This window comes from Sceloporus occidentalis, unplaced genomic scaffold (genome assembly GCF_023333645.1).
Source record: "Sceloporus occidentalis isolate IW3139 unplaced genomic scaffold, rSceOcc1.0.p SCAF_1, whole genome shotgun sequence".
NCBI lineage: Eukaryota > Metazoa > Chordata > Lepidosauria > Squamata > Phrynosomatidae > Sceloporus > Sceloporus occidentalis.
In genome coordinates this window covers 79,107,588-79,127,731 of record NW_028316981.1, presented here as the reverse complement: position 1 = coordinate 79,127,731, position 20,144 = coordinate 79,107,588, and the positions used below count along the sequence as shown (strand labels likewise).

The 20,144-nt window shown below is 42.6% G+C and overlaps 1 protein-coding gene across 2 annotated transcripts; it reads left to right on the top strand.

The window, feature by feature from the left end:
• The first annotated feature begins 1,570 nt into the window (after positions 1-1,570).
• Positions 1,571-19,618, top strand: LOC149321675 (kinesin-like protein KIF20A). 2 transcript variants are annotated; one of them, XM_089526787.1, is made up of 19 exons: positions 1,571-1,645; positions 4,767-4,937; positions 5,240-5,326; positions 5,706-5,825; positions 6,107-6,245; positions 6,332-6,519; positions 6,612-6,735; positions 7,909-8,109; positions 8,335-8,446; positions 8,623-8,694; positions 10,565-10,708; positions 10,963-11,128; positions 12,994-13,146; positions 14,001-14,140; positions 14,527-14,629; positions 15,678-15,879; positions 16,765-16,856; positions 17,499-17,636; positions 18,671-19,618. In XM_089526787.1, exons 2-19 carry the CDS (start codon positions 4,785-4,787, stop codon positions 19,007-19,009), a joined length of 2,673 nt encoding a protein of 890 aa, XP_089382913.1. In that variant the 5' UTR covers positions 1,571-1,645; positions 4,767-4,784; the 3' UTR covers positions 19,010-19,618. The 2 variants fall into 2 exon arrangements, with proteins under 2 accessions (XP_089382913.1, XP_089382921.1); XM_089526795.1 differs by having other exon boundaries at positions 1,579-1,645; positions 4,662-4,937.
• Positions 19,619-20,144: the final 526 nt, after the last annotated feature.

The following is a 20,144-nucleotide window of genomic DNA, read 5'->3' as shown; positions in this document are numbered from 1 at the left end:
ATGTTTTGTAGTGCATCCTTTTGTTTTGGATAATAGCAACCTTTGCTCTCAGTACATTTTTTATTTTCCCAACTCCTGAACAAGTAAAACTCCAATTCAAATCTACCCATCACACTTGTAGTACCTTTGAGACTAACTGAAAGAGAGAAGTTGGCAGCATGAGCTTTCCTAGGTTTCATCTGAAGAAGTAGATTTAAGTCTATGAAAACTCATGCTGCCAATGTGAAGTTGAAGGCTTTCATGGCTGGCATCCATAGTTTCTTGTGGGTTCTTCATTCTATGTGGCCATGTTCTAGGAGAGTTTATTCCTGACATTTCGCCAGCAGCTGTGGCTGGCATCTTCAGAGAAAGTCAAATTGAAGTGAGCTACTTATTTCTGTGGTGGATTGTAAAATGTCCTGTATTTTGCACTCTGCAAGATGCCAGTCACAGATGCTGGCGAAACGTCAGGAACAACTCTTCTAGAACATGACCACATATAGCCCCCAAAACCCACACAAAAACTATGGATGCCAACTTCTTTATTTCAGTCAGTCTCAAAGGTGCTACAAGATCAGTCTCCATTAAGACGTGCTTTTCTGATGGCACTGTGCTGCTTTGACTTCAAAACACCCAACTCCACATGCTCAAAAGCATTATCTTCTATCAAAGCTGGCAGCCTTTCGTTGTTCCCTCAAACGCGTTTGGGAATGTAAAAGCCATTAAAGAGCAAGGCAAGGCCATTAACGGTTGTGGCCATCCAGAGGAATGCTATTTATGTCCTTCACAATCACAACTGAGGTAATCCAACATGGCCTCTCAAGGGAGAGGGCTCCCCTCAGAGATCTAAAATTATCCAGCTCTTGTCAGTGAGCTTTGCCTGAAATTCCAGAACAACAACATTTGGTTTAATTTTGTAAAAAAATTAATTTTTTGGCATTGTAGGAGTGTGTTGTTGACCGATGTTTCACAATACAGTGGCTTTGTGGCAAAACCCTCCTCTGAATTGTTGTTTTTGTGTGCCTTATGGCAACTCTGAGGTGAACCTAATCATGGGGTTTTCTTGGCAAGTTTCTCCAGAGGGGTTTGCCATGGCTCTGAGGCTGAGAGAGTGTGACTGGAGAAATAACCCGGTTTGGGACCGCTTTAAGTCTTTGTCTGGCTCAAGGCTATTGAATTCTGGGAGTTGGAGTTTGTTGTGGAGCCCAGAGCGGACCCCACAACAAACTCCATCTCCCAGAATTCCATAGCCTTGAGCCAGAAAAAAGACTTAAAGCGGTCCCAAACATTTCTCAGTGTGGATGCAGCCAGCATAGAACTAACGGCTGGAACGCGCATGCGCCTAATGAACCTCTGAATCTGAGGTGAAGGCGAAGGAATCCACTTAAGAGAAACAAAGCAAGCCCCGCCCACCGGGCCACGAGGCCAACTGACCCTCCGGAGGCTTCCGGAGACGATTGAGAGCAGCTTCGCTATTGGCTCACCTGGGTTTACGTCTTAGGCGGTGATTGGGCCCTGCGTTTCGCGCGCTGTGATTGGCTGACCGGGTCGGCCGCGAGGTTTGAAACGAGCAGAGGGTTCATTCGGAGACAGGAGAGGTATCGGGACGGTCGGTTTTTTTGCGGGGCTCGTAGAGGAAGTGGGGGCAGCGGGCAGACGGAGCCGGGTAAGCACGGGCTGACGTTCTGCTGCGGCGGGCCCTTGTTCTTAAAATCTCCGGACTTCCTACCCGGTCCCTTGCCTCGGTAACGGCCACGGGGCGGAGCGTGGGGACTTTGAGAACCGCTCCAGGGCTGGCCGTGTTCACCATATATATATATATTTGTGTGTGTGTGTGTGTTCCGTGCCTATGGCGATCCTGTCATGAGGTTTCCTTGGGAAGATTTGTTCAGAGGTTTGCCATTGCCTTCCTCTGAGGCTGAGAGAGTGTGACTTCTTGCCCAGTGGGTTCTCAAGGCCGAGTCGGGATTCGAACCCTGGTCTCCAGAGCCATAGTCCAACACCCCAAAACCACTATGCTGTGCTGGCTGTAGTACAACAACATCTTGAGGATTTGATGTTGTTGCTATCAACCCATGGCAACCCTTTGGATGAGACATCTCCAAGATCCCCTGTCCTCCACTGCTCTGCTTAGGTCCTGCAAAGTCATACCCATACCCCCCCCCCCCCCAAAATAATAGAGTCCATCCATCTAGCATGAGCCCTTCCTCTCTTTCTACTTCTCTCCACTTTTCCTAGCATCGTTGTCTTTTCTAGTGAGCCCTGTCTTCTGATGTGGCCAAAATATGGCAGCCTCAGTTTAGTCAAGTTGGCTTCAGGGGAGAATCCAGCCATGACCTGTTTGAGAACCCATTTCTTTATCCTTTTGGCTGTCCATGGGATCCTCAGCACTATGTCTCAAATAAATGGATTTTCTTCCTATCTGCTTTCTTCACGGTCCCACTATCACCATCTCTGTACACAGTGATGGGGAATACTATGGTTTGGACTAATCATTCCCGAACTTTGGTCCTCCAGAGGTTTTGGATTCCAACTCCCTGATTTCCAGACAGCTAGCCAAGCTGTCTGGGGCTTCTGGAAGGTGAAGCCCAAAACACATGGAGAACCAAAGTTTGGGAACCACTGGGTGATTCTTACTTAGTATGTACTCACTTGTACATCTTTGCTCTTTAGGATCTTCTCTGGTTCTTTCATGTCTGTTCTTCCCATTCCTAGTCATCTTGTTTCTTGGCTGCAGGCTCTGTTCAGATCAATGTTTGATCCTAGGTATGAGAACTTTTAACTGTTTTGATTTCTTCATTATCTAGGTTGAATTTATGTATTTCTTCCATGGTTTTCTTGTGGATTTAGTTAGGCCTAATTAGAGCACCGAGCATGGGCAGCCTATCTTGATGGTGGTGCCTGTTTCAATGCCTCTCTGCACTCCTTACTCTGCCAGTCTCGTTAAATGCATCCCACTTTGCAGCAGAGGACTGAGGAAATATGTTGTGAGCCTCTGGTCTAGAGCAGGCAGTTCCTCTTCCAGGATGAAATTGTTCTCACTTTGAGGTAAAGGAAGAAGCAATCCTAAGGACTAGGTAGTTCGGTATCCCTGTGGGCAATTGTGTCCAGTTTAGGGGGCATGCTTGTTATTGTGATCATTGTGGTTGAGCAACACAGTTCTAGGTACATGCGTATCTCAGTTAACAAAGCTTCTGACAAAGAAGCCTCTTTTTACAAAGTCATTTTATACTCACCTGATGCCCCTTTTCTCCTTGTCCTCTTCCTAGGCAGAGAGGTTTTTTAAAGCCGCATCAGCACTGAGAGGATGGTGAAGGGGGGCATGAGAAAGGCAATTAGGTTGCAGAAGCATATCTGTAATAAATAATGCAATAAAGCTTGTGCTAGAGAAGGATGGGATTCTCTAGCCAATGCTCCTGTGCCTTTCTGTAACAGACCAAGTAAAGAACAGCTGTCTCCAGAATCCATTATACAGCATGTGTGAACAGCAAAACAAGAGTGAAAGGGGAAAAGCAGATTAGCTTGCTGCCTCTGTCTTACTTTAAAAAGCATAGTTTCCCAGCAGTGAAAACTGATCATCCTGAAATGGGTTGCTTCTCCCTGTCCCATCTCCTCCCCCCCCATTGTGGAGTGTCCTCTAGTGAGAACAGTCCCTGGTAAAGTCCGTCTTTATCCCTACCTCAGTCTTGCAGGTCTACTCCTGCTCTTTGCTCCTCAAGATCTTTCTAATAAAAACAGGAATAACAATATCACCAACAAGAAGTCTCTCCATCTTCCTCATATTCTTCAGTGAGACCCACCCGCAGTGGAAATTTCTTCTCACAGAGAGGCCTTTTTGCTCACTGTGGCCGGTTCCTCAAAGGCTGCAGAGGATAATACAGAGCCATCTCTTCCTCAGAAAAGTGGAGTGGGGGTATGTGGAGCTGATGTGTGAATTGTCTAAAAGCTACAGATGTTGTTTTGGAATTTATATTTTATTTAATCTCCCCATATACACAAAGTAGTAGCCATTATTTTTCAGTAAACAAAATTATGCCTTGTATGTGCTTTTGATAAATGTATCACAATAACAATGTTATAGTTATTATACAGAACTGGGTCCAGACTACATTCATAAGTGGGGACCTGTAAGAAGAATGTCATAGAGAAACATAAGAATGAAAGAGTAAAGAATAGGTGTCTATTTCTCTTTGCCTAGCCACTCTTGCATCTTGCCTCTCTTTACATTTATGTATATCATTTTTTACATCTCAAGAACAGAACATCCTGAGATATGGGTAGGAAAATATGCCCATTGCTGAGTCACAGGGCAATAGGGCTGAGCTCAGCCCAGATGAACTACCCTAATTCCTTTCCCTGCATGGGTCTTTCTATAGGAGGTTGCATTGTTAGCCATGTATTCCCATAGTTCAGTTTCTCTTGCTATTCAGCCCCTGCATGACTGAGAGATGATGTCTGTACACCAAGCGTGGGAATTGTGTGGCCCTCTAGATGCTGCACCGTAACTCCCAGTATTCCTTATATGCTAAGATTGCTAGGACTGCTGAGAGTTGGAACTGCGCAACATCTGAAAGGCTTCCCAATTCCCACTCTTTGTCTTTGTACTTTTTGTACAGTGCTGTGTACATCTACAGTGCTTCACAAATTAATTAATTAATTAATAATACACTGTTCACATGCAGGACAGGACAGGCTAATGGACAGGAGCCTGAGGACTAGATGAGGATACCCAAAATGAAAGCTTTTTGATCCTTTTTGACCCTTCCTCCATTGGGCTTATCTTGCAGTAAGAGCAATCGGTTGCTATGGCCCAAGGACTTGAATCTCCAGTGGGACTGTTTTCAGATGAAGAAGCTGTTGTCTCCCCTGTACTGGAATCCACAGTGGCAGACTGTGGGGCTGGCTTGTGCAGAGCTCTTCTACCAGATTTCTCTGCCATCTCAACAGCACAAGCACAGGTAAGTGGGGAGGTGAGGAACAAAAAAACACTTGTTCCAAGGATATTTGGTTACCTAGAGCAGCCAGTAGCCATTATAGTTGTGTTTGCTAAGCACCAACTGTTTTGACATTTTATCAAGATGGGACTTCTGGAGACAGACCATTGACATATACTTAAGTTGTTATCAGGTAATAGAACAATGCTGGACACATTCCATAATGTTAAGGGGAATTAACTCCCAGATCAGCGTGCTCAGGGCTGCAGTTTCAGACTCATAATGCTTCTTCTCATAGATAACAAACACCTTTAACTTCTGTGTAGGCTGCTTCTGATGCCAATGGGAAAGTGAAAGTCTATGCAAGAGTGCGGCCTCTGAAACCAACAGAGATGGAGAAGCAAGAAGATCAAGTAAGTGCCTAGGACAAAACAGGGGTCAGCAACTAAGTGGTGTAGGTGGCCTTTTGTCATGTGGATGAAAGGGAACCTAGGATCCTTTTCAAAGTCTGGTCTCATTTCCCTGCTTAGCCCATCTTTTGAAGCAAACTTGCAATTTTAGTATCAAGGTGTGTGAGGCACATAATTTAACTGAGCTGTTCAAATAATAAGCCATTTTGGTTGTAGTCTGCAGACAGATGTCTAAGGGCATGTTTATTTTAGCCTGTTTTAATGTGGCATATGACACCTTGGAAATCATTTGATTATGAGGCAGTATATGTAAGCTTGTTTTCAGTAAGGTGATGGGACTTTCACAGCAAGCAATGTCAACTATTGAATGTTCACTTCCCAGGGCTGTGTCTACATTGAGAATGGTGAGACGCTTCTTCTCAAAGCACCAAAAGATTCCTTCACCATGAGAAACACAGAGCGAGGCATTGGTCAGGCCATACATAAATTCACTTTCTCACAGGTATGCACCCTGATAAAGTCATATGGGACTCCTGTCTCTGATGTATTTTGTAGCAATGAAAGGGTTTTGGCATAATTTGAGGATGGAGAGCTGGCAGAAGTAGTGAAAAAGCAGAAACTCCCCTTCGTTTGTTTGTTTGTTGTAACTAGAGCTTAAGAGCTTCCTCTTAGTGGAAGATTCTAAGATTATAGTCCAGAAAACACTTTTCTGACCTCTGACACTAACTTTATACCAGCTTTTAGTAACATATAGAACATTAACATGTAACATTTGGAATGCAGATCTTTGGGCCAGAGGTGAGCCAAAAGCCTTTCTTCGATGCAACAATGAAGGATGTAGTAAAGGATGTGCTCAATGGGCAGAACTGGCTTGTTTACACCTATGGAGTCACTAATTCAGGGAAGACATATACTATCCAAGGTAAGATACACTTGGCTTGTGTTGCTCCAACAAACTTCTGGGGGGAGGCTCTTTGTCTTGCTCATTTCTTTTTCTTTGACATACAGGAAGTGGTGCTGATGGGGGAATCCTCCCCCGTTCCCTGGCCATCATATTCAACAGTATTGGGACACAAATGTACCAAGCCACAGACCTGAAGCCCTTCCTCTCAAGTGAGGTAACCTGGCTAGACAGCAAGCAGGTTCGTCAGGAGGAAATAAAAAAGCAGGCTTTGATATGTGGCAGGATGAAAGAAGTGAGTGCCCTTCCAATCCCTTTGACTCTGTGATGATAGTAAAGTTTTATCCAGTCTTTATGTGGTGCTCTTCCTTTCTTCTTACTCTGCAGGAGGAGCTCTTTATCTCTCTGAACAAGAGTTGCAGCACAGCATCACAAGCAGCCACAAGTGGCAGCATTGACAGTGGCATTGGTGGTTTCTCGTCTGCCTCCCAGTCTGCCAGTCAGTTGGAAGGTATCTACAGCCCTGAAATTCTGGTTCTGGGACAGTTTTTCCTGCCTTTTTGTAATCAAAATTGAGAGAGAGCCTTGAAGTGCAGAATATCAAAGTGCAAAATAAAATTATGAGTAAGAAATTTCTATAGGATTTTATAGTGTGTTTTACTTGTTTTAGCATTGTTTTGTATTATTTTGAAATGGCCTAAGGGCTAATCAATAAACATAAACAGTTAAACAGTAAGAAAAGCATAAACAACATCCAGCAAGTGTGGAATTCAGCCTCTGTGTGCCCATTCCAAATCAATTCTTGGGCAAGTTGTTGAAGGAATATGCCAGTTAGAGACAGCTAGGTGTGTGCACCCTTTGGGTGTTCTCTTGAATGGTTTGTAAGATGCTCTTCCAAGTAACAGCAAAATCAGCTGTTGACTGCATCCACATTGAAGAAATAATCCATTTTGAAACCATTTTAATTGCCATGGCTCAATGCTAGGTAGGGAATTCTGGGAATTGTTTGTTGTATCACCAGAGCTCTCCGACAGTTCTTCGGCAGTGTGGATGCAGCCCAAGTTAACTGGAATAGCATATTTATTTATCATCCCTATAGTACATTTTCCAGGGCCCTCTTCCAAATAAGGAAATAGAGCCTTTTCAGTGGTGGCACCTGATCTAGACAATGCCCTTCCGGAAAGGCTCACCCAACACTCCTATATTTGGCTTTGCCAGGCAAATACAGTTTTGTTTTTTTAAGTCCTTTAGGAACAGTCTTTGGATTTTCTAGTGGTAGTGGTTTTATTTTGGGATTTCTGAACTGCTTTTTCATATTTTATTTTTATCTGAATTACTTTTGCGTTTTTGTGAGAATTGCATGCTCTCCAGAAAAGTGGATTTAAAAGGTACTTTAAAAAAGCTAATCTCCCTGTCACTAACTGTAGGCCTTAGAAATAGGAAAACCTTGCTAAAGCATTCATCTGTGATTCAGAGGCATGTGAGAAATGCTGCAAAGTCCTCCATAATAGAGAAACTCTTAGGGTTTTTGAAAACTATGATAAGGACAGTTTGGGTTAGGCACAGGTTTGGGGGAAGAGGTATCTTGCTATTTGGATGGATTTTGAGAAAGTCTCTCTTAACTGAGGCGGGCAGTAATACATTACAGTAACTGACAAGATATATCCTTGGCTTGCTTTGATAGAGACAGGTCCACACTGGTCTGACCCGGATCATGTATCATTGCTGGTTCAAGAGGATGTGCGATTTTCCATCTGGGTTTCCTTCTTTGAGATCTACAATGAGCTGATTTATGACTTGCTGGACATGAGTGTGCATGGGCCAAATCGCAAGAGGCCCACGCTGCGGTTATGTGAGGATCAAACAGGCAACCCCTACGTCAAAGGTAGAGATCAGCCTGCTCTCTGAGGTTAATAACCCCAGTTCAGCTGCTATGCCTCTGCAGGAGTTATTGATTGAGCTGGCCACTCCTATAGTCAATTTTAATTTGGGTGGGTGGCAGCAGTGGTGAGAGATCCAGCCATTCTCTTCAGTTGTGACATTTCCATGGAGTTAGTACCAAAGCTAAAACTCTGGTGTATCAGTTCCATGACAGTTTTTCTCTTCCCAGATCTCAACTGGATCAACGTTCAAGATGCTGATGAAGCCTGGAGACTATTGAAACTCGGTCGGAGAAATCAAAGTTTTGCTAGTACTCATATGAACCAGAACTCTAGCCGCAGGTCTGCAATATCATTATTTTATTCAGTGGTGATGTTGGGGACTATCAAATTATGTTTTTTTGTTTTTGTTTGTTTTTTGCATTTAAAAAAAATTCCTGAGTGGCTCAGGTATGTGCAGGCATGTAAAAAGAATAAAATATTTGAACCAAGCTGGTATTCTCTCTTGCTCTGTGCAGCCACAGCATCTTCTCCATTCGAATTCTGCATCTTCGGGAAAGCAGCGGTGAAATGGTTCCCAAGATCAGTGAGTAAGTAAAAAAATTTATATATGGAGTACTTTGGGGCCGTCTGTCAACTATATCCAGTGAAGTGCTTTAACTATGTACTCCAGCATGGCAGGAGTTGGACTAGGTGGCCCTTGTGATCCCTTTTAACTATGAGTCTATGTTCATGGAAGACACTATGACCCAGTAAAAATTCTGCTTTTGAATTTAGAATTGCTCTAGTTCAAAGGAAGACTACAGGTTAGTTATAATCCATTTCAAGCAGTACACACAGCAAAGATGAGGGAGTGACTCAGAATGACAACTTTGTATCTTTGTGAAGTGTTTCAGTCACTCCCGCATCCTTGCTGTGTTTTGCTTGAAATGGATTATGATCAACCTATTGTCTTCCTTTGAACTAGAGCAATCCTGAATTTGAAAGCCATGCTGGAAAACAATTAAAGTACTTCACTGGATATCAGTCTGTTTCTGGACAGAATTCAAAGTGCTGGTTATACTCTTTAAATATCTGTACAGCTTGGGTCCAAACTTTCTGAAATATTGTATCTCCCTACTTGAGTGCCTGAGTTTTAAGATATTAGGGGAGGCCCTTCACTCAGTCCCACCACCATCATAGGTTCATTTGTTCAGGACACAGGAGAGAGCTTCCTTTGTGGCTGCTCCCAGGTTGTGGAATCCCTTCCCACAGGAGATATGGTTGCCCCCCCCCCCCTCCACTCACCCCTATTGCCTTTTGCAAGCAGGCAAAGACCTGTTTTTATTTAGGAAGGCTTTTGGCTCTTAACCCATGTGGCAGAAGTGTCTTAATGGAGCACATTGTGTATTTATTTTTTTTATGTTTTATCATTCTGCTTTTAATAGAATTCTTTTTTTACTTGTTTTAAATTTTTGTACTAGTAAGATTTTTTTAGCCATACTTTGTTTTAATTTCTTGCAAGCTGTCTTGAGTACTGTGCTGGGAGAAAAGCAATACATAAAATAAATAAATAAGCACTCACAAAAGATGGCCATCCAACTTCCAAAGGAGGAGAGTCCATTATTCTCTGAGTCAGTCTATTCCTCTGTTATAGAGCTCTTACTGTTAGGAAATCCAAAAGAGTGGGAACTTCCGGCCCTGGTCCAAAACCCTCTCCCGGTGCTTGAATCTGCCCTCCCCTCAAGCTATCCCTGTCTTCTTCTCCTTGTCTGGATTTTCCCCTTTTACGAGGTCAGTAGGGTGAAATGATTCTAAAATTTAATTACTAGCAATAACAGCTTGAAGCTAAAAGATGCTGTTATTTTATTTTGTTTGCCTTTTGGGCTCACCCACCATTGCAATAGAACCCACACGAACTTTGATTTCAGCCTTTTGGGCTAAATGAGGTTGCCACCCTTGCATGAAAAGGATTTCTAACTTAAAGCAAGGAAGAGAAGCAAACTTCCATGTGAGAGACTTGACCATCTAGCTGTCAAGGTGCGTGCTGGGTTCATAACCCTTGTCGAAGCGAACACAAGCAGAGTTTATGTATGCGGACAAGATGCCCAGAAGAAGGTCTGTGAAGAATCTTAGTTGCGTAGCAAACTTCTTCTCATACACATGAATGAATCTCAGTACAGCGAGGATTCTCTCAAATGAGGGTTTTTTAATATTTGTTACAAAACTATATACAAAGATTACACCGAGTATCAGACAAACACAAAGGCAGTTACTCTAACACCAACCATCTAACTGACACTCTCACTGTGACAGTTGCATCAGCAGTCCCATAATTCAACTATCAACTGCTGCTGGAACTGTAATAAGTTTTGCTACATCTCCACCTAGTGGCCACATTCATGTCATTTTATCAGACCTGTTAACATCATGGTCCTGACACTAGCATCCAATTTGACAGCATTTTCTCTTTTCCCCAAGGCTATCACTGTGTGATCTGGCTGGCTCAGAGCGCTGTAAAGAACAGAGAGCTGGGGACCGCTTGAAAGAGGCAAATAATATCAACACATCTTTGCACACATTGGGGCGCTGCCTCACAACGCTGCGTCAGAACCAGCAGTCCAGGTGAGTTCAGAATGCTCCTGTTCTGAAGTCACTTTGTCCATGCTGTGTGTCACCCATTTGGTTGGATGTCCAGAAGAAGCACTTCCTGTATTCAGTCCAGTACAGTTTTTTTTAATGTTGCTGATAATGTATAGGTGTCCTGGATCCCATAAAATTCTATTTGCTGTGTGGGCATGGGATTGGTGATTCCTAGCTGCGTGGCTAGTGTTCAAATATTTTCTCTCTTTCTTCAAAAACAAAAAATCCACAAACAGGGTGAAGCCAAAGGTTGTGCCCTTTCGAGATAGCAAGCTAACCCGTGTGTTCCAAGGTTTCTTCACTGGCCGTGGGCAATCCTGCATGATTGTTAACATCAACCCATGTGCATCATCATATGATGAAACCTTATATGTGGCTAAATTCTCTGCTGTTGCCAGCCAGGTAAGATGAGAAACACACAGGTGACTGTTGTGAGCCACAGGACTCTGCGGCCTTTAGTGTCTTCAGTTGTTTCACTGCTGTCCTCTTGTCCTATTGCAAGCAAGGATAGGCAAGTGACAGAGATTGGGCAGCCTGTCTTGGCCCCTCGTGGACCTCAGAGGAGACCATCCCTTCCCTGGCATGTCCTCAAATTTTAAAAATACTTATAAAATTCAGCATATTCTACACTTTAGGGGGCAGGAGCTCCAAATTTGTCATGTCTTTGGCCTGGCCTGTCAACGTCATTTTACTTCCTGGTTTTTGTTTTGTTTTGTTTTGTTGTTGGTTGTTTGAAACAGCCATGAGGGAGGTAAAGCCATTGCAAATTGCTTCTGAATAACGTGGGGAGGCATTTGGAGGGGTAAGGGGATTGAACAATGAGAGTGGTTCTGGGGATCTCAAATTGCCTTAGAATCCAGTTACCAGAGTAGAAACTGGAGACAGCCCCTGCCTCTTTTTAATGTCTCTGTAAAAGAGCAAATTTCATCAAGAGTTGCTGTTAATACTACCACTACCATCACTGCTGCTACTGCTAATTCAATTCCACCTTTTCCCCAGATTGGTACTCAAAGCTGCTTGTGACAATTAAAAAAATAAAATATTGTTTAAAAAAATCATAAGATACAAAAGTTAAAACAGAAAAAAGTTAAAACCAAGCTAAAATTTATATAATTAAACACACACACACACGTCAGCTTGTCAAGTGACAAGCGACTCCTGCTGAAATCCCTTCTTCACAATTATTAAGGGAATGGGATCTGTCTGCAAGTCTTCGTTCTAATAACTCTGTTTTCAAAGGCTGCATGTGGCCTGCCAGCTGAACTTTGTCCCACCCCAATATAAAACGGACAGAACAATGTGCCTTGTTTCCTGACATTTCCTCTAGATAACCATCTCCTTCTGGGAGAAAAAGTGGCTTCCTTCAAGTGGAGATCACTTTGCATATCCTCAAAAGCGCAGTGTCATTTTGTGTTATGAAGATGCAGTGTAAGGATGTACTATATATACTCATGTATAAGTCTAGAAATTTTAATCGAAAAATTAACCCAAAAAAACTAAGCCGACTTATCCATGAGTCAATGTAAGTAGTGTACTTTGACTCTTAAAAAAGGAACTATCCCCTGCTGAAAGGCAAGAGTGTAATCTGACATGGAACCACTGACTCCCTTCCGCTCTCTCATCCATCCAGCCTTTAGTGTGAACGCAAACAGTTATGCTTGCTGGAATTTTGTAATTTCTTTGGCATTGTTTTTCTTTGTTTCATCCTTTAGTTCCTTTTTTTACTTGCCCCTAAGTTTTAACGTTGACTTATCATGGGTCATATCAAAATTCAAAATTTTGGCCACAAAACCTGCCCCCGAATTATACACGAGGTCAACTTATAGTCGAGCATATACGGTAGTTAGTGTTGGACTGGGACAGTCTCTCAGCCTGACATACCTCACAGGGTTGTTGTAATAATTAAGTGGGAATGAGCAGAATGATGTATACTGCCTTTTTACACTTTTGATGAAGGATGGGACATCGATGTGGCAGATGTAATATATACAATGACATAAGTTTTATAAATGTATATAATAAGTGTAACTAATTTAATTTTTAAAGAGCTATTAAAGGAAAAAAAACACATTGAACATATTCAGGGCCACTTTGGTCTGAGGTCTTTTTAAAAACATGACAGCAATAAAATTTGCTCAGAGGCTTTCAGCATTTGGAAGTGGGGGAGATGGTAATCTTTACTGCTCATCAGAACAGTGGATGAAAGTGAGTGTGTGCAGAAGGCCTTTGAAACTACATGCCACACATAATCCTGTGTCCTTTCCCAGCTCATACAGGCTCCTTCAAAGGGGGGACTTCTGTCCATCCAGTCTCTTATCAAGGAGCATGGCATTCAAGCTAATAAAGTCCCCGTGGCTGAAGAAACAGAACCGGATAAAGATAGTGAGGATGAAACAGATGTGACTGCGTATGACAAAGAGGCAAGTTCATTTCTTTATCATTGGCCAAGCCTACTGTTACTAAAAGCCATGACTAGAAGGCAGAAGATTGGAGCAAAGCTCAAAGGCCTCTTGCTCACCTTGGGTATGGACATGTGCCTGAATCTCGGTCAAGAAGAGACCATGAGGTGTAAACTCAGTAGCCAAACTAGTTTTATGCTTTGCTCAGAGCTTGACAAAGTTATTTTTTGGACTATAAAATTTAATCCAAAAAAAAAAAAAATTTACCAGGCTTTGCACTTAGCTAGGAGAAGGGTTCCAACTTGGTTAACAGCAATCACCCGTTATCTTTGGGATGTGCAAGAGATGGAGCTTGAGGAGCTAAGGGTGGCTGAGAGCTTGCTCTGCAGTTGTGTAGCACTGTACTTCTTGAGCTGTATGATGTATGAGACCAGCAGGAGTTTTTTTGCCAACATGGCAGGGGATGACACCACATTGGTACACATTGACTACAACTGATTTTTTCCTGGAAAGTCACTGTGGACCATCACTCTAAGTAGTGTTGGTGTACCATAAATTTATTTCAGTTTAGCTGTGCCAAAGCTGTAGTGGATTGCAGCATCATGCAACAGATGCCAATGCCTGGCGCGTGCCTGCTACACAACAGTTATGCAATCCTGATCACGATACCATCCTTGCACAACTTCCTAAAAAGTGGAACTTGTGTAAAGGCATGTATGCTAGTATAAGTCACCCACAAGATTTCAGCTGAAGGGCTAATCAAAACTCAACTAAATTGGATCCCTGTGATGCCCTTGACTATTCTGGTTAAGTTGTACTTCTTGTGTTCTCTCTTATCTCTTGTTGTTTTCCCTTTTACCATGTGTGCCCCCCAGGCCCTAGTACACATGGTTGAGGCTGTTCAAGAACTGTTGCTAAAAGAGCGTCAGGATAAGCTTCAGCTAGAAATGCGTCTCCGTGATGAGATCTGCAATGAGATGATGGCACAGCTCCAACAGAAGGAACAATGGAACAGGTACTGTTGCTGATCCATAGTTGCTTCCTTTCCTAGGAAGGCTGTCAATAATCATTGTTAAGGCCAACCTTCCTGTTGGCAAGTTGAAATGGCTGTCTTGGGCAGGAGATGCTGGAGGACAGCAGAAAGATGTCAGAAGGCAGATATGTGAAGGCTATCACTATCTTTTGCCTTTGGCTAGTACAATAAACGTTAACTTGACACTATCTTTGGGGTTGGGATACTGTCCCCTTGCCTATCTTAAACTAAGATTCAACTCTAACTTGGAGCAACTTTGGTATTGAGGCAGTTGTGTATATTTCACTTTGGGTAGCAAAATGACGTTTCCAGTGGTTCAGTGTAATATGGTTCTTCCTCTCTCCTCGCTTCACCTTCCTCTTCTGCAGTGATTATGTGGATGCACAGAAGGAGATACTGGAGGACTTGTATGAAGAAAAACTGAACAATCTGAAGGAGTCATTGACAGATTATTATCTGGAGGAGATTGAGGTATGTCTGGGCTGGAAGAGAAGGTGGAGCAACTATGAGAGGGAAGCAATGCAGGGCATCCTGAAGGGATGAGAGCTGCATCTTGTGTGGGCTTGAAGCAAAGAAGTCACATTAGGGAGACATCAGTGCAAAATTTTTATTAGCTGAAGATGGCTGTGACAATGTTTTTTATAGAATGAATGTGTGTCTGGAGCAGGCCTAACCTGCAAAAACACTTACAAGGTTGCTGTGTCGCTTGCTTGCTTTTGTTCCAACCTAAATCTAGAGCGTGGAGAAATTTCTTGTTTGGACTACAACTCCCAGGATCCAACCTCGTCAGTAGCAGGATGTGATTGTCCAAATTGTGCCTAAGGATGTGAGGATGAAATAGTATAGCCCAGGCTGGCTTCATTATCTGAAGCTCATTGGAAGAAGCCCAGGCTACAAATGTGAATTAAAAGTATCTGATCCAGCCCTATAATAAGACTTACTGTGTAAAGTGTGCATGCTTTCTTTGTTCAAAAGACTTCTTGTCTTTAATGGCGTGTTATCATTTAACATGCATCTGTTAACTTCCTGCTAATAATGCTCAGAAGCTGGTGCACTGTACTCCCTCCCAGGCAAAGAACAAGGAGATGCAAAGCTGTGCTGGGGTTCTCTTTGGGTGAGAGAGTCTAATTTGACCAACGTGCATTGTATAGATGCAAGCATGTCCAAATGAGAGTGTTGCAAACAATGGGACTGCCTTCCACAGCCCAGCATTCTCCTGACATGTAGGTCTACACATTCTATCTTTCCTAGTTGGCGCTGCAAATAGCCCTGCTAGCTGTCATCAGGAAGTTTCCAGGTTGGAAATTATTGGGGGGGGGGGGAATCTCTCCACTTATGTTCTGCAGTTGCTTTCCATCAGAACTTGGAAAGGTTACAAACTATGGTGGATGGTGGCTTCTGGAAGCTATTGTCCAAAACAGTAACTGTTCCAACCTTTTTTTTTTAACTCGCAGCTGCAATTCCACAAACATACTTTGGATATACTTCCTCTAATTTCAGTTTTGTGTTTCCTCTTCAGAATAGGGATGAAAAGATCAAAAATTTAGAAGCTGCCTTGCAAGATGCAAAAGGACAAAAAGAAACCCAGGAGAAAAAAATGCAAGAGGGGGAGGAGACCCTGCGCAGGTCCAAGCGAGTGGCATCTAACTCGCAACAGGACATGCAGCAGATGAAAACCAAGTTGGAGCAATGCCAGTCAGAGCTGAGAACTGCTACTGAAGGTGAGGCTTTCCAAGTAGGCCTTTGAAAAGAGATCAGGCCACAAAAGGAGCCCTGGTGGCGCAGTGGTTAAATGCCTGCACTGCAGCCATTCACTCAAAACCACAAGGTTGCGAGTTCAAGACCAGCAAAAGGGCCCAAGCTCGACTCAGGCTTGCATCCTTCCAAGGTCGCTAAAATGAGTACCCAGACTGTTGGGGGCAAATTAGCTTACTTGCTAATTAGCTTACTTGCTGTTCACCGCTATGATCTTTGGAATAGTGGTATATAAATAAAACAAATTATTATTATTATTAATTATGGCAATTGGCCAATACACATTAAACTCTCCTAGGAATTTGGAAACTGGGTTTCTAGCTATGAATTTTTCTGAGTGTTAGTGCCACCTGGCAAGATCTTTCACCAAACACTAAAGTCCAGGAGCCCTGGTCATCCTTGATAGCAGGTTGGATCTTTTTCTAAATCCTCACTGTTTCTTATTGCAGGGTGAGGACTTTGGACCAAGACTAAACTTGATGAAGAGTTGGTTTTTAAGATTAATTATAAATTTTATTGATGTGCCTTTATATGTATTTTAAGTATTGATGTATGTATTTTAGCGGACTGTAATCCCGCCATGATGCATCTGGGAGAGGTGGGAAAATATAGATAAACTATTATTATTATTATTGTTATTATTATTAAAACTCCATTACAGCTTTTGAATCCTGGCTTTGCTTTTTTCAGGCCATAATTGCTGGGCTTCAGACCTGCCTCATTCTAAAGTGCACTTGACATTTGTTGGGAAACATCACCCATTTCAGTATTTAGCTCTAGAATTAAATCCTAGCAGAAATGTTAACTGTTGAGCTAAACTTACTATGGTGTTTTGCCTTGTTTGCCTTCAGAATTGCATAAGTACCGGAAGATGCTGGAGCCACCACCTTCTGCAAAGCCCATCACTGCTGATGTGGACAGGAAGCTAGAAGAAGGTCAAAAGGTGACTAAATTGATGTGGAGGAGATGGCGGCAGGCCTTTTTTTGCTGGCAACTGCCAGTGATAATCTCTACCATGTGCTGCTTTCTTAGGCTTCATTCACATTGCTTAGTCCCAACTATCATAAACCCATTGAATCAATTGTTGAAAAGCAAATCAACACAAGCCATTGATTCCATGGTTCTGTTTTTATTGGGACTAACAATGGCCCCATACAGACAGGCCAAAATAAAGCTGCTTTGGGTCACTTTGGAGGTATGCTGTTTCAATGATGCATGCTTACTAAAAGTCCAGAAGCTGCGCCAAAGCTATGCTCTAGTCCTTAGGACTGGATTGTGGCTTTGGCACACCTTCCGGACTCTTAGTATGCATGCATAATTGAAACAGCATACCTCCAATGTGACCCGAAGCAGCTTTATTTTGGCCTGTCTGTATGGGGCCAATATGTTTCATCCCTTCAGCATGCTCCTCATTTGTCATCAGTGGATGTACTTAGAGCTTGGAAGTTATTTTTGGCCATGGTGGTTGGAGGATTCTGGGAACTGTTGTCCAAAAAAAGTAATGTTTCCAAGTTTTGAGTGCATTATGTCTTTTTGCCTTCCATGAACAGGGCTTTGTTGTGCTGACTCTCCTTTCCTCCCTTAGAATGTGAGGTTGCTGCGATCTGAGCTATTGCAGCTGGAGCAGTCACTCCAGTCAGCTGAAAGAGCCTGTTGTCACAGCACAGGTGCTGGGAAACTTCGTGAGACCCTCTCTAAGTGTGATAGCATCTTGGTAAAGCAGGTAAGGGAATGAATGTTGTCATATTTCTGTAGCACAAGACAACTAATTCATATATATAAGTCTTTAACCCACCCTTCAGAACAAAACCACTTAGGGCCATATGAAATCCAAATATTGCTACTACAGCCACAGATCACAACAGAAAAGCAGAATTAATATATTAAACCAATAAAATGATTCTATTCCCAAACCTCAGTATCTAGAGGACTATCATGGCTGGCATCCCGTGGGGACATATGTAGATGCTTAGTTGGGAATGAGGCTATTCTCTTGCCCTTACAATCTACCTCAGAACCTCCTCCCTTCTGCAGACACACTCTTGTTCCCCAGTTTCATGAGGTGAATCACCATCTCGGCTCTTGACAACTGGCACGGGTGGGAGAAAGACAGAGCCAGTAAGGCATAGTAGTTTGAATGTTGGGCTATGACTCTGGAGACAAGGGTTTGATTCCCAATGCAGACATGAAACCCACTGAATGACTTTGGGCAAGTCACATTCTCTCAGGGGAAGAGAATGGCAAAACTTTCAACAAATCTTAGGGGGAAAAAACCCATGATAAGGTCACCATAAGTCAGAAACAACTTTAAGGTACACAACCACAAGCAGCTCATCTGGGAGCCTTTTCCCCCCCGCTGAAGGGGTAGAGTACAAATTAAAGCTACTGAGAGGGGCTGAGCTTTTCCTCTCCTTCAGGATAGGTTAACCAGCAGGGAAACTGAGACAGTTTTTGTACTGAAACTAGGCATGAAGCCAGACTGAAAAAGGCTTGGAATCAGTTTCTTTCAAAGTGCCTGGAATCTAATTGCTAACAAACTTCATTTTTATTAATGTGAAGCTAAATGTTATTTATGTGAAGTTACTGATCATGTCATTTGGGTGGCGGTATCTGATACAGTGGCTGTAACCTATGAAGCTTCATGTCATGATTAATATGTCATTTGAAATTGGGACAGTTTATTAAAATGATACTGTGCTTGTCAGGTGAGAGACATTTTACAAAAAATGTAATCTTCCTGCTTGATGTTCCTTCTAGGGCCAGACTTTGGCTGAACTTCAGAACAACATGATGCTTGTGAAGCTAGACATGCGGAAGAAAGCAGCCTGTATCGCAGAGCAATATCAAACAGTACAGAAACTGCAAGCAGCAGCAGCCACACCTGCACTTCCACCCTCTTCTGCCAAAAAACGCTTCTGTGCCAACAGTGAAAACATGCAACCTCGAAGCCAGCCTCCTATCAAGAAACCTTTCTTGCACAACTTCTTGACTCGCTCAACATCCCGGCCTGCTGTAGCAGCAGAGAGCCCCTACAGTCGTATCTTGCGTATCCGAAAGTCTCCATCATTCAAAACCATCACTTTTGGAAAAAATTGAAAGCCTTTTAGGTTGTGCCACCACTACATTTAATGGGTTAGGTCCAGCCAGAGCTATAATTTTACAGAACCCATTGGAACTTAAGTCCCATTGATTTCAGCATATTTCCTATGAGCATGGCTAAGTGTGGATTCAGCCCAATGTCTAAATAAAAAATAATAATTATGATCTAAATCAAAGTGTTATTTTCCCATTAAACAAATGTAGTCAATGGAACTCATGTAACCCATTGATTTAGTGGGTCTACTCTACTCTCATTGGAGTAGTTGGAACTAAGACTGATTTAGGTTAAGGGGAGGGAATCAGACAGTCCTCCAGATGTTGGAGTACAACTTCTGCCATTCCGTACTATTGGCCATGCTGCCCAGAGCTGCAGTAAACATTTGGAGGGATGCATGATTTTCATCCTGATTTAAAATATTTAGTGTGTTGGATTCTGAACGTACTGCAAATCTTTGCTTTCCCAAAGATGGTTACTATGCATGTCTTCTCATCAATTCAGGCCAGCTGCTATTCCAGTGTATATGGAACCTGGATTTATAATCTTTGTCTTGTTTTCCAGACAGATATGTTTCTGCATGCTATATATATATGTATTCATAATCTGTGTTAAATGCATAATAAAATATGTTTTCTATTTTTATTAATGAGAAAGAATACTTTCTTTTCCTTGAATATACTTGGCAGCAAGAAATAACAAATGTTGTGTCAGAATGTAGGCTTTAAAACAAGGAGCAAAGTTAAAATACATAATACTCTGCTTATTCTACTGCCTTTGTTCCTGCTGTCCAATACACAAAGAACTCTAGGGCACTATTCAAAGATGAAAATAATCCAAGTTGAATTCAGGTTTCGGAGAAAGGAACCAGTGAAACCACCTGATTCTTCCTTGCCTAGAGAACCATCTTGAAATTTAGGAGGTTGCCAGAAACTGGCAGGTGAGTTGAAGGCATGTGTGTGTGCACACACACAGAGGTAAACATGCATGTATGTATATATGTGTGTGCATGCACCCCTTCAAGTTGCCTGAAATTTAGGAGGTTAAATTTAGGCAACCTCCTAAATTTCAAGATTCTCTAACCAAGGAAGACTTCGAGATAATTTTGCCAGTTCCTTTCTCTGAAATCTAGCCTTC

Excerpts from the sequence above, each read along its gene's own strand:
- LOC149321675 (XM_089526787.1), top strand. The coding sequence starts at position 4,785 with ATGGCCCAAGGACTTGAATCTCCAGTGGGACTGTTTTCAGATGAAGAA. Across the intron at positions 4,938-5,239 it reads TCTCAACAGCACAAGCACAG|GCTGCTTCTGATGCCAATGG; the intron begins GTAAGTGGGGAG and ends ACTTCTGTGTAG. Across the intron at positions 16,857-17,498 it reads AGCTAGAAGAAGGTCAAAAG|AATGTGAGGTTGCTGCGATC; the intron begins GTGACTAAATTG and ends TTCCTCCCTTAG.